This window comes from Magallana gigas, chromosome 2 (genome assembly GCF_963853765.1).
Source record: "Magallana gigas chromosome 2, xbMagGiga1.1, whole genome shotgun sequence".
Taxonomy (NCBI): domain Eukaryota; kingdom Metazoa; phylum Mollusca; class Bivalvia; order Ostreida; family Ostreidae; genus Magallana; species Magallana gigas.
Genome location: NC_088854.1, coordinates 25774452 through 25788649, shown reverse-complemented (window position 1 = coordinate 25788649; position 14198 = coordinate 25774452). Strand labels below are relative to the sequence as shown.

Sequence of the window (14198 nt, the reverse complement as noted above, 5' to 3'; positions counted from 1 at the left end):
TGTAATCAGGAAAACTGAAGCGAAAAATGTTTTATATCAACAGAAATGTTCTCTTTTTTTCCCCTAAATGATGCCTAATGATTTCCTCCTCCTTTTTCAGTCGGCCAGTGCCCAATCTTCAAACCAATGGAAATTCAGTAGGCCCACCCAAACCCCAGAGGGGGCCCGACAATCAAGGTATAGATTTCTTCCATCTTGGTGGTGTGGGTGTAGCTGGTAGTCGAGATGTTAGTCACTATAATAATAGTAACCATACATATTGTGAGTACAACTAACTCGGATTGGTCCAAGTCATCGGCAGGATTGGTCAAAATTTCATCATTGCATTAAAACAAAAAAAGTCCAATTCAAATTTTATCGATAAACTGAAAGAAATGTGTTGTTCTTTATGCTTTAATGTGAGTGTCAATTGTTTTGCATGATTTTATTATTTGCCATCCTGTCTTTGACTGGCCATGTGAGCACGTGTGTTGCATGTTTTATTATTCATTATCCCTGACGAAGAGTCATCTCTATGTATACAAAGTCTAGCTTAAGCCCTTGAATAATTAATCCCATTTCTATGTTGTACATTGTACACACATGCTTCTTGCCCAATGTCATTAACACAGTGAATTCAAAAAACATATCGCACAGTTCAGCATTTCATTGTCAATCGACTGGTAGCAATTTGCGGTGGAAACTTTTTTTTCCCTGCAGTCATTGCAGCTGATGAATTCTAAATCCTTGCAAAATGATGTAATTGACTACCAGGAAAAAATGCTTCCAATATTACAGCACTCCATATGTTTCGTTTATATTCATGTTATTAATGTCTGCACAGCATGGGATATATCACTTTAATGTAGCATAGGAAAATTAATTTTGTATGCTTGCTTGCTCCATTTTGCTAGATAGGTTTTCTCTCCTAATTTTTTTTCTGCATTTTTCATGTAGATTTATAAGAAACATTTATGATACATTTAAGAATGAAAAAGCACAAAGAATATTCAATTTGTAAAATTTATCCAATGGAACTGTATATGCATGATGGCGTATAAATTTCACGTGATTTTGGTTTGATGCACGTCTTTTGACCTTTCATTTGACCCCATGTTGCAGGTTCACTTGGAAATGGTTTTGATCCACCACCACAATACCAAAGTGTCATTAATAATGGGAGCATCCCCCTAGATACCTCATATGATTCTCAGTTAGCAAAATACGAAAATGAAATGAACATGCGAAATATGCATAGTAAGTATCAAGTCCAGAATCCATGCTTTCTCTAAGGGCTGTGGTTAGGCTTTTATTATAGCATACACATATATATATTGGGCTACATAGGCTAAGCTTACTTATAGTAACTGGGAAAAACGGTTAGCCATATTGGATTCAGATATCTTACTGTGGCGTTCATTGTTTGTCCCCCCACAAGACCCCCCTTTCCCATGTCATTCATCATGTTTTGTGCTGTATTTGGTGTGTTTTAATGTAGTTTTTGTTGTTGTGGGGAATTTTGAACTCATGCAGACTGAGTAGTACCAAAGTAGAAAATAGAGAAGAAACATTGATATTTAAGAATCATTTACTCACAGACATTTTCATTTATATGGAGTCCATTATGATGTAATTTTTATAGTTCATTCAGCGCTGCATAGAATAATCAGATTTTGCCTGTTTTCATGAATTGATTTAATTTTAATGGAAAATACAGTACATGTTATTTCTCTTTCAATTTCAACATATAAACCTTTCGCCTTTTCATTTTCTAGATTTAAAGAATGAGGCCTATTATGGAGTTCACAATGGTAAGTGTTTTTCAAAAAAGATAAAGTGTTCAATTTATGTAATGGTTTCTCCAGTCAACACATTTTTCATAGAATTTTGAAATTAGAACCCAAAAAAAAAAATCTTCAAGGGATTAATCAGGAATAAATCAAGCTGGTGTTATCTTTTACATGATAAGCTGTAAATTCCACTGCCAACTTCATTCCAATCTCTTTCCAACTAATAAGCAATGAAAAATGAACTTCCTACCAAGTTTCTATGTGAAAAGATTCATAGTTGTCAGGCAAAATAAAAAAAAGAATGTTGCATGACTGAAAGTAAAGCCAAGTTCTTTTGAAGGTTAATGCGAAAAGGTTGTTATCCTTCCAATATTTATCACACAGTATTTTTTCTTATCGGTAACGAAATATACACTGTCACTGATATTTACATTCCAAAAAGGATTGTCATATTTCATAGATATCAGATTCTCATGTTGAAGGCAATGACTCAAAAAGCAGCTTTGTATGTGTATTGAAATAAAGTGTTTATTCTCCTAAAAAGGTGAAGAAATAGAGCATAAATGTAACCTCAGTTCTTTGTCTGTTGTAGGTTCTCCCTCAACACCAAGGAAAGACCCACATCATTTTCTGGAGGCACAAGACAGAAAAGACCTGTCTAAGGGGGGTCAGGAAAGTGGCTACTCCACCCCCGAGGGACAGCAACAGAAACCCAAAAAGGTCATTTACGAAGTTGTTGTATGATGTGTTCTCCCGTCTTACACTTCCTACTTCATCCAAAAGATCAACCAATCAGAACAGGAGGAGATGTCATGTGATTTTAAGACAGAACTGATCTGCAGGTTGAAATGGTCAAGGTCAGATAGAACAATTCCTTGGGAATTTGACCTTGAACTAATTCTAGTCAGATGACATGGCAACTCTTGAATTGGTGGCCTTTATGAATGTGACCTTACTGAATGTTGTGAACCTCATGTGCTTCCATATTCTTGGGATGTAGACCATCACCATTTTGACCCATCATTATGGTGTTGTCTATACTGAGGCCTTGTGGGAAATAACTATGGCTGACCTTCCAACTATTCAAAGATGGTGCTTTTTTCCCTCTTTTTCACTGTGGATGTATCCTGCATGTGTATACAGACCAAAACATGATAACCCAGTGCAATCAAAGTACATATACTGCTATATGCTGTATGATCTCGCTTTAAAAAGGAACAAAGTGTATTCACTATTACTATCATATGATATGTTTGCTTTTTCAATGTGTATTTTTATGACACAGACTTTTGTTCAAACAAAAGTGAGAAAAAAAGACAAGGATGTGTATTGGTGCTACACACGAGACATGTATCACATAACTACAGTACTTCATTGAAACATTTCTAAAACATGGAGGCACAGTATAACATGGTCATTGTCATCATTTCATACTGCATATATTGCCATGGCAACTAGAATGAGTGAAAGCTCAACAGTGAGTGCAGGGGGTTAATGTGTGTTTTGGGAAAAAGTGAGAGATTTCCCATGAAATTTCAATTGAAAGACTTATTTTTCTATATTATGTATATCTTTAAATACTCAAAACTGCAATAGACTTGCCATGTACTAGAGACAATATTGCACAGTTCTAAAGTGAAATTTGAGACAAAAATTATAGTTTTGGACTTGCTTGACAAATTGGAAGTTTTAATCTTTGCTCTTTTTTAATTGTGTTTTATAGAAAAGATTATTTTGACTTGGTTTATGATGAAATGTAGAATGCAAGTTGACTGCAGCACAAGAAGAATATATGTGTATTGAGGAAGAGAGGGAGAAAAGAATGAATGAATTTGTATATACAGGTATTGTGAGAGATGGATGGAGAGAAAGAAAGAGGAAATCAAAGACTAAAGTGCCCACCTGTGTAGAGTTCAACTCTTCATTAATTATCATTTCCTGTTAATCCTTTGTTAAAGGTGTATCTTGTATTTCAACAACTGACTCTGGCTTCCACTGTAGAGGAATTTCTCTGTCTTATACATTGATGTTTAACCAAAGAAAACTTCCTCCAAGAAAAATGTAAAAGCTGTTTCCAACACTGCCATGTTATTTAGCAAGTATATGAATTCCAATGATAACTGTTGTAAAGAAGGATGCTCTTTTTTATTGCATGATCTTTTGTATTTTCAACCTTTTCAAAAAACTTTTAGCTTTTCAACTTTCTTTCATTTAAGTTCATCCTTTTTAGAAGTCATTTGTCATTACTATATTTTAGAAGTTGTGCAAGAAAGTTGTATTTATAATTATTAAAGTTTATTAAAACAGTCTCTGTTTTTAAAAATTGCATATTATTACCGGTATAAAATATGAAAATAAAACTGTAAAAGGAAATTTCAAAGTTATTAGAAAGGATTCTGGTTTAGATCACCATTTGCATTTATTAAACAAGATTGATGGACGTCCTTTTTTGACGAAAAATTGCAGAAAAAGAGTCCTATATTAAGGAATATATGCCGTTATTTTAATTATTAAAATGATAAAAGCTCATAATTTAAAAAATCATAACAAAATTATTATGATTGTCACAATATGAAATTCTTAGCTTGCTTGCTTACGTCATACTGGAGTATAAAGGATTTATTCGGACAAAAACAAAGAAAAAGGGTTTTATTTTAAGTAGCGTCCATGACCTTCAACATAATCCCTGAGATATAACAAGAATCGTGCACATTGACTGATCGAATTGGTGAAATCAATGAAGACTGAGAATTGTAAGATCAATAGGTCTTAATGACGTTAACATTTGATGTTAAGCTCCTTTCCAAGAAACATCACCTGTAACGGAACAATAGGAAAATATTGTGAAGACTTCAATAATAAAACATGACCTTGATCTTTAAGATATGAGTCAAGGTAACTATGTAAAATATCAGAACTCCATCATTCTAAAGCCCTGCATCTGAGTTTCTGATCCGCTCCGCTTTTATGTAATTTCGTGCACGTAGAGCGTAGCCGATTAGAAACTCTTGATATAGGAAGTTTTAAAGACGATTTCAGTTATGGCAGGAATGAAATAAATGAAACAAACCTTTAACCGTTTCTCTGGTATGAGACTGAAACATGTAGCACAAATTAGAAAGAACATTTGTGGGCCGAAGGTTGTTCGAAAAGTTTGTTGAGAAGGTCGGTACTTGGCTCTGTATCTGCTTTTAAAGAATTTGGATCCATCACAACGGGCAACTCTGCGTTATTTTCATATCGGGACAATTGATATAAATTGTGTGAATTTTATTTTTTGAGAACGAATCTATTCCATGCTCAAGAATACTAGTATTCTGAGGTGATGATTTTGGTGGGGACGTGGTCAACTCCAATAAAGCCCGATGATAGATTTGACCACGCCCCGACCGAAATTATCACCTCATAATATTTATAGAATGGTTCCTTAATACATGTACTTATGAATTTTAGTAATTGTACGATTATATATTATTTGGGTGATTTCATTTCTTTTAATTATGCAAACTCTGCTTGCCAACAATACGTCATTTGAATTAATTGGTCTGTACAATACGAAATCGTAGTGTATGTAAATATTTCCTGGGATATAGCCGGGGAACTAATTTTCATAGTGGCCTCGATTTTTTTTTTTTTTGGTTGTTGATTGAATCAATTTCGTGGCACCGAACTTTTAAAACAATAGTCTCAAGCAGCCACTTTAATAGTTTCAGACGCCGTTCTTGAACTGTTTATAGACATATTAAAAAATATTTTTTGTGATCATCAAACAAATAGAGGACTCCACTTGACGTTGAAGATAGCTGATATTTGGTGACGTAATTGACGTCCTCAACGCGCTGACGACTAAATAGTTCAATTTTCACTCACACTTAACACAATCTCTAATCCTCAGCAATGATCGATAACTCTAAAATACCGGTATGCTTTAAAATAATTTTGAAAGTACGATAGATTTTGGATAAAATCGACCCTGTTGTGTTTACATTGCTCTATCATATTTATTTAAATGATGAGTCTTCGTTAAAAAGTTATCGCAGAGGTCAAAACGAAAAGTACTGATATGTCATGAAAGAAGATTACAAGTTAGATTCACCGTTGACCAATTAATATTTTACATAAACCTCTGCTTTTCATACACTTTTTGCCATTATGACTCAGCTGTGCGTTGTCATATATAATATACATAATGCCTGGATTCTACCATGATAAATAGATTTCTCTTAACTTGTATAATTTTACAACTTTTAGGAACCAATAAGATCGTCTAAGAGACACGTATGAGATAATTGGGCATAAAATTATTATAAAATATTTCCGATTTTATAAGGTATTAGTATTTACTTTCTTGGTTCATCAAAAAATCGGCAATGAAAGGTCCTTAAAGAAAATGATTTAACACAATTTTCCGTAACGTTTTTTTTTTTACACATATTATAAAATTTATGTAAATACTCTATGTCAAAGAATAAGTATGGTTTAAATTTGCACACGTCAATTGTTGAAATCTGGTTATTTATTTATTTATTTTTTGCATGATCTTACAATACATCAGTCAGGGAAAAACATAGTTATATGAACTTTTCGACCAACTCTACAGGTATCATTAAAATTCTCAAATATTAGGACATTAACGATTGTTTGGATGATGAAAAATACATGTACATCTCTTTAGATGGTATTATATAATACTAGTATGCTTAAATTTTCTCACATTATTTCAAAGACTTGCAGATTTCCTACAAAATAAAATCTCTATAATAACATGTAAATGCAAATATTTTGCTCATATCTGGTGAAAAGTGTTGATTTTCATAAAGTGGTTAATCGTTGAAAAACAGAAAGAGGTTTGCTGCATGGTTTGTTAACCTCGTGTTCAGTATGTGAACTTTGTTGGTCACGTGATCAAATCCAACGAAGTTCAAATCCCGGTGAACTTTTGAACATTGCTGTTTTTTACTTATATTTATGTCTGAGTAAGGCAAATCGTTCAGATTTAATAAAATAACCGTGTTTTGTGTTTACAATTATGTCATGATGTAAATATTGAATTTACCGGGTGGCAGTAAATACAAAATTTAAAACTTGACAACAGTTGTCATGTTGTAAATTTTGTATTTACTGCCTTCGGTAAATTCATTATTCACAACATGACAACACCGTCGAGCGATAGGCGCGTGCGTTAATCATTGTAACATCAGTAAAAAAGTTCACACAGAAATTGTCATACTTATACTCTTCTATAGGTTCACATAAGGAAACATATTTGCAACTGTAAATATGGGGTATCATAAACCAGAAATGCTTAAGTTACATGTATTTAGGGAATTTTCATTTACTTATAACTTATAAAAAAATTCAGCAGTTGTACGAATAGATATTAAAATAGTCATCAGTAAAATGTATCGGAAAATACAATGTACGTTAAAATTCGGTTCGCATGGTAATCACAGATAGACACTGGAAAATATAATTATATACATTTATAATGTACATAATCGCACTGCAGTCTGTTGCCACATGTACCTCAAATAATGAAGTTTTAGGTACATGTATACCGGTATTTGTTTATTACATCTACTGTACCTTAAAAATCTTCATCTTCATAAATTTCAGATTCGCAATCTAAAGCGAAAACAAAGGGACCAAAAGGACTACGAGAAAACTATCTACTACTCGGATTTCGTCCCTTTTGCACATGATCCACCCGGGCATACATGTGGACTCCCGTGTTGTAACAACGACCTCTACATACGGCTAAAGGTCAGCGGACATCATGCCGGTTGCATGTCAATGCCATTCCAACATTCAGCGACAGAAGACGCGGAAGAAAACTTTACCTTACGCAGAAACCAGCTTCATTTACTTAAAGGCAAACCGACTTTTAAGAATGGCGGTTTTTATTCCATGCAACAACATCGCAATGAACAACGAAAGGCTGTTCCGTCGTTTTCGTCACTCCCCCGGAACAATTCTGAACAGCGCCATTTTTTGCAAGGCAGAGGGATAACACTCCCGCGCATTGATTTGGCGCATTCTTCATCCGATGCAGCTAGAGGGCGTCATCAAATGAAAACCGACGACAGTGATTCAAGTTCGGATTCGGATTATCAACCTCATGGAAAGATGGAAAAGAGACGAATAACGCAGAAAAGATGCGGCACAGACATGCCGCAGTTACCTCGGATACACCCAATGGAACTGTTAAAGGCAAGGAGAAAATTTGGTATAGCAGATGAGAACGACAACGAAGATTCTTCAAGTAGCAACGATGAATCTAATTACTACAACGAAATTGTAATGAGTAATTTCAAACTCCGAGAAAGCGACTCACAAGAAAATGCGAAATCGTACACCCTTTCCGAATCTTTAGATGATGTGTTCCTTCCTACGAAAGAACCAACGTACCACACTCTTAGCCTTGACAAGCCGTTTATATACGACTCGAAACGAAATACACTCGAAAGGATGGCTGGGCAAGAAAAATATCCCGACTTGTCAAGATACAAGAATATGGACCAAAGAAACACACCTGCAACGAATACAAGTTTTAAGGGAATAAACAGGAAGGAAATAAACACTGGCAACATGAAAACTACATCTGACCAAGAATCAGCTTCAGAAACATCTGTTGCCCCTTCGACACCACGGAAACCAAATCATGTTCCACTGAAATCTGCATTGAAAACAAGGTCTCTCCAACACGATTCTAAGAAGAAGTCAGTTGTGTACACACAAAGAACCGCAAGCTTGGGACGACATGAGAAGTTTTTGAATGGGTGCGAGAACCGGGGCTTTGTTAATGACGATGGGATATCCGCTGGAAACAAGCGCTATGACGATTCAAGACCAAACTTTTCTTTAGAGACAATCAACGAATCTCCAATCACTTTGATTCTTTAATTTTAATTACAATATATTCAGCATTGAGTTCTCGTGAATATCGGTCATTTCATTAGTAAATAGAAGATAAAGCCTACAAACAATTAGGTTTACTCATTTATTTTCACTACTTCAAAATTCAATATTTACTAGAATTTGCTTTACTAATAATCTTTACTAAAAACCAAGTAAATTTTAATTTTTACCAATAAAATTTTCAATTCTATGAAAACGATTTTCTTATACATGTGTATATCTACAATGTATTTTCACAATCATTTATTTTCTTTTAAAAAGAGAACAGTTTCTTAAAGCATTGACCGTTTATTATGTAAAAAAATATAAACAGCTAATAAATATAAAATATGTAGAAATAAATACTTCAAAGTAAAATAAATTATGCTAAAAATGAGGACGGTTTCAGTTCTCCTATTGCAAAAGACAAACTTAGGCTCTCTGTTCCGCCAGAAGTTTCCACATCTCCATATTCTCCTCACAACCAACAAGGTAATGATGAACACCATCCAAAATCTGTGACAGTGTTTGATAAAGGGGAATGCAAATGAAGTTTATGAACCCAACCTGTTGCTTCGGCTGGTCCTTGCTGTTTTCTCGATCCATCATTGGTATCGGAGTAATGCCTCTTTTCTTTTCCTCGTCTCCTTGCATGTAGAATTCGTTGTATAACCGATCGACTGTTTCTTCCTGTGTGATCCACGGTTTGGACACTGCACACAGGTCGGCGGCAGTCATCATGAGTGCCTTACAACAGGAGCGCGACGCATGGTCATTCATATCGAAGGTCCCTTCCTCCAGACGTTTTGAGGCCTCTTTCTGGTTTTGGAAATACAACGCGAGATCTGTGGAAATGATATGTTCACGAAGAAGCTCCAACATTTCTTTATACTGAGGACCGTTAAGAAACGAGAATATATCCTGCCCATCAGTATGCAGAATTGTTATTGTCTGTTTGTAATGATGCTGCTCCATTACTGAGGTTGAGTAAAGGGCCGCCAGGGGGAGATCAAACTTTCGGAAGAAGTCGTTGTTGTAGCCCCTGTGGTCCAGATCGTGACAGATGCCACCAATTATCAACGCCATCTTTTCAAATTTGGTGAAGATGTCGTCATTTGCCTTGATCATCAACCAGAGCGCATGTGCGACATGAAAGCCGTGTTCCCAGTTGTGATATGTGACGGAACGGTAGTTTTTCCTTACCGTAAGAATAAAACGACAAAGCTTCTCCATTTCGAAAGTGTCCTCGCCAAAAAGATCTGTTGTGATATAGATGAAAAGTTGAGGAAGTCGTTCAACGTGATAATACGCATAAAATTCCGGAGAAAAGAAGTTTTCGGGGATAGCCTCGTCTTCGATGTAAGGGGTCTCTTGAAGTGACATCACTTCATCTTCGTTGCAGACGATATGGTACTGCAAAACATCGACCGCCACTCTGTAGATGTTTTGTTGTTGGTACAATAAACTGTAGATTTTACTATAGTGGAGAGCTAGAGCACAGTAATCGGAAAACAGACTGAAATATTCCTCGTCTGCATGGGTGAAGCGATCGTGATGGAGACAATTGATGATTTTAATGACGCCATAGACTTGTTCCCTATTGCGAATAGGCATACAGAGAATCTGTTTGGTGTGATACCCCAATTTCGTGTCAGATTCCTGATCAAATCTCTCATCTTCGTACGCATCGTAAATGTTGACGGTCTAAAATGAAAAAAAAAATAAGATGATCAAGGGAAATATTTCGAGATTGTGAAAGGAGCAAGAATACGAAACAAATGTAAGAGTCTGGTTTTAAATATATTAAGAGTATATTGGTACTAACTTTTTATCATTAGGTCATTGATGCTGTCAATTCAGTGTTACGACACTTGTGATGCATTCACATTTAAACATTACAATTTATCAATTTAAAACTTAACTGTAACGGTTTTATTTCCAGCCTTAAACTTTCATGTTTTAACACATATTCAAGCAAGATATGATATGAAAAACGACCAGTCAACAGTATAATTTCTTAATTAAGAGAACACCCACCTTTCTGTTTTCGATGGTTTCCCATGCAATAATATCCACAGCGTGTAGATCGTGCACCCTTTTCTTGTCATACACGTCTTTCCCGTTAGCATCCACAGTTCCCGTGTCCTCATAGGCGACGTACAGCTTGGACTGCTCCTCCTCAACCAAATACATCGAACAACGGTCGGCGTGCAGGAGATCTTTGGTGAAGTGGAGAATAGTGTTGGCCACTCGGTCAACACAGGTGATCTCTTTGAACAGGTCCTTGGTGATCTCCAGTAAGAACTCGTTCAGCTCGTGTTGAGTGTCGAGTATCCTCTTCAGACCGTTTTCGTGTATACAGGCCGCCATCCAAGATACCACCGCATGGATCAGCTGAATGTCGCCTTCACAGAAGGGCGGTTTGAGGTGGTCCCGGGTAAACTCTATTACCCCCACTGTGTCGGCGCTGGGGAGCACCACGGGTACACACAACACGCTACAGTCCCTCATTGGTTTGGGGCTTATTCCTTTTGGAAACCTTAACAAAATTTCATAAAATAAATTATATGGTTAGAACTATATATAAGAAGCAGCTCCCGCTATGTGAATGTTCGGGGCATATAGTATTATCGGACGTTCCGTCTATCAGGATTTCTGTGTTCGTCCGTCACACTTTGTGTTTCAAAGAATTTTTTAAGAATCTTTAAATCAAAATATTACGATGAAATAGATGAAATTAGATGAAAGCAATATATACTCTTTTTTTACCTTGACCTTAATTCTACGACTACAAAGACTTCGCTTCTTTGACCTTTCCTATGACTTTCACAATAAAAAGATGTTCAAGATTTTTAAATTAGGAGTAATTAAAATTACTAACATGTGCACTAGACTTTGCTCCATTTCGTAGACTTAGACCCTGACCTTGATGTCTTAATTGTGTCTTAATTTGTTCATCCCTATGAAATTGACTCGCTTATCCTTATTTTACGGTAAAAATTGCTTATAAATTACTCATTTTATTTATTTTTTCGTCCGATTAATAACACATGTTAAATGTATTACATTAATGAATTGTACATTAGTTAACAACAAATAAAAACATATCCACGCGAACCGCATTACAGTAAAGTGTGCTCGATTATACTATATGATCTCAAATGAATTACATTCGTGGAAATGATTATATAGCTTGGTTTTAATGTCTCTATTTTTTTTTCAATTTCATGAACTGGGTGGGGTTTTTAAAGGCACTAAACAGTTTCTCGATCATGTATAGCATTTGCTGAGTATATATATTTCAATAATCTATCAATAACGTGTTTCGTATATATACATAGATAAGCTTGCTAGAAAGGTAATGTCTTACTTTTGGATGAGAGGTTTTTTTTTCCCTCTATGATCAAACATTATCACTCGCGATATATTTCGTCAAATATTCATTCAAATTTACATTTCATTTATGATGCATTTTGATATTGAGGCAGAGTAAAAGCAAATTAGCTTTGTTGTCTCGCACCACTGAATACACCCATAAAAGAACCACGGTTTTGACAAAAAATGAAATTTATATTTATTCATTTATCAATACCATCAGATCTCAACTCAGTAAGCAAACAAAGATATTTGCACTTTCAGTAGAGTAAAATACAACATGTAGCAAAATAAATATTTTCTGTTCAATTTCCAATTATCTTCGTTTTTCATTTCTTTGTACATGCATGTGAAAATGGTTAATAAATCTATGGTAAAAATTAATGAATTATTCTCACATAATGTGAGCTGATTAAGAAAAAAATATTTGTGAATATATGTACACTGTATACGTTATAAATACCTAAAATGCAACCAATACATAAGACTTGAAGTTTCATCTTTACTAAATTGTCCGTATTATAAAAAAAGGCTTTATTTATCAGAAAATAAAACTGACATGAGCAATTTGAATAGATACGATACCTGGAGTCCATTTCCAAATCCTTCACCAATATGGTTTTCCTCTCGGACACAGCATAAGCAGCCACGGTAAGATTCTTCCCCACAGGACCACACGGAACCAACTCCCCGTGTTGATAAAGAGACAACATGGTTTCGTTGTGTGTCGGCACGTAGAACGCCATATCGTTAGCGTCCACGGCGCGTCCCAGAACGTGTGCCGTTTCTTCCATGCGTCTCTGTTGTTCCTCATCGTCGTAACTGTTCGTTAAGACTTCTGCTATTTCAATAACACTGTTCCTTAGATAAAGAGACTGCAAAGCGATAGGGTGCTCGCCAATGGATGGTTTCCTTGGACGCTCTCGTTTGACTTTTAACAAGTCTTCCAATTTCGATTCAGGAACAGACTCCAACACAAATTGTTCGAAGACTTTTGGGTTTTGAATAAGATAATTTTTTACCTGCAGTTCAGTCATAGAAGGGATTACTCTGGATTTCAAGCGAGGTTTCACCATTCGTCCGGGAAACGGTGGTCTCTTCAGAAAAGACATTTGTTCCAAATTTGATGCCATCTTTATGGTGTTCTTCTAGGTTGTTTTGAAAATCTTCTTGACGCGTACGTCAAACCCTCTGTGACGTCACAATATTGCTTGCACATGTTCGCGCAGCTCGAGTAAAAAAGCTTGACGTGCAATTTTATTGCAAATCAATTGTACGAGATTTAATTGTTGACTTCTATTAAATTGGGGATTTGACCGTGTTTGGTTAGTAAACAATAAACCTGATAACAGTTTACACGTGTATATGGACCAAGATCTACACGTGGAATTTACGTAACTGACGTTCCAGTTTTGAAATAATTTGTTAATTGTACCAAATAAACAAAAACGTACTTTTTTCACGTGTTTGAGTAGCTACGAAGGCAAGAAAACAAAAATCGATGTCGAGTTAAGTATGTGAATGAATTTCCTGATTAATGTAGGCAATTAATTACTTTTCCGTTTTCTTCATATCCAGGTGATTATCTGACGTAAAAGTCGGGAGTAAATTCTGTACAGTTCACTGTTTATCAGTAGCTGCCGAACACGTTTTGTGCATCAAAGCAGACAAATCGTAAAATAAATTGCATTACTTTTGATTTTATGAACACTAGCAATATCTTGGCGAGCATGCAATAGAATACGATCGCTATCACGTAGGCTTCTCATTATGCTGGAAATGTTGAAACAACAGTTACACAGAATGCGGAGACTTCTGTTGATTTCACAATCTATAATTGAACCATCCTCGTTGTGTGCCATTACAATTGATTATTGGAAACATCATCCATCTTTTGTTGATTACGATGTTATTTTCCCATTTCCACCACCATCGTTCCAATATGTTGCAACATCGGACTTTTCGACGTGTAATAGTAATGTTCAGTAAGTTATAAACATTGAACAGTATCAGAAATTGATAAAGCACGATTAGTTGTACTAATTCATCTATCCCTTTATTTAATTAAACCTCATGGCGTCAATTGTTCTAATTCACGTGACTAACATTCTCCCACAGGCCATCAATATCAATGGTTGAGAATTCAGTAATTATACC

General features: G+C 35.5%; 2 protein-coding genes across 15 annotated transcripts in view; one reads left to right on the top strand and one right to left on the bottom strand.

Moving 5' to 3' along the window:
• Nucleotides 1–4078, top strand: part of LOC105328290 (hemicentin-1) — a 51747-nt gene extending 47669 nt beyond the window's left edge. For 11 of the 14 annotated variants that reach the window (XM_066075858.1, XM_066075854.1, XM_066075857.1 and 8 more), the window contains 4 exons: nt 101–261; nt 1102–1236; nt 1755–1790; nt 2362–4078. In XM_066075858.1, coding sequence (XP_065931930.1) covers nt 101–261; nt 1102–1236; nt 1755–1790; nt 2362–2513 — 484 coding nt within the window. In that variant the 3' untranslated portion in view covers nt 2514–4078. The remainder of the gene's footprint in view (nt 1–100; nt 262–1101; nt 1237–1754; nt 1791–2361) is intronic. The other 3 variants (XM_066075863.1, XM_066075864.1, XM_066075865.1) reach the window with 3 other exon arrangements.
• Nucleotides 4079–8955: 4877 nt separating this feature from the next.
• LOC105328273 (cAMP and cAMP-inhibited cGMP 3',5'-cyclic phosphodiesterase 10A) lies at nt 8956–13237 on the bottom strand. The gene is made up of 3 exons (XM_034445740.2): nt 12627–13237; nt 10704–11205; nt 8956–10370 (listed from the first exon to the last, which is right to left on the bottom strand). Exons 1-3 carry the CDS (start codon nt 13172–13174, stop codon nt 9099–9101), a joined length of 2322 nt encoding a protein of 773 aa, XP_034301631.2. The 5' UTR covers nt 13175–13237; the 3' UTR covers nt 8956–9098.
• Between the last annotated feature and the right edge of the window lie 961 nt (nt 13238–14198).

Excerpts from the sequence above, each read along its gene's own strand:
- LOC105328273 (XM_034445740.2), bottom strand. The coding sequence starts at position 13,174 with ATGGCATCAAATTTGGAACAAATGTCTTTTCTGAAGAGACCACCGTTT. Across the intron at positions 11,206-12,626 it reads GATTTGGAAATGGACTCCAG|GTTTCCAAAAGGAATAAGCC; the intron begins GTATCGTATCTA and ends AATTTTGTTAAG. Across the intron at positions 10,371-10,703 it reads AAACCATCGAAAACAGAAAG|ACCGTCAACATTTACGATGC; the intron begins GTGGGTGTTCTC and ends TTTTCATTTTAG.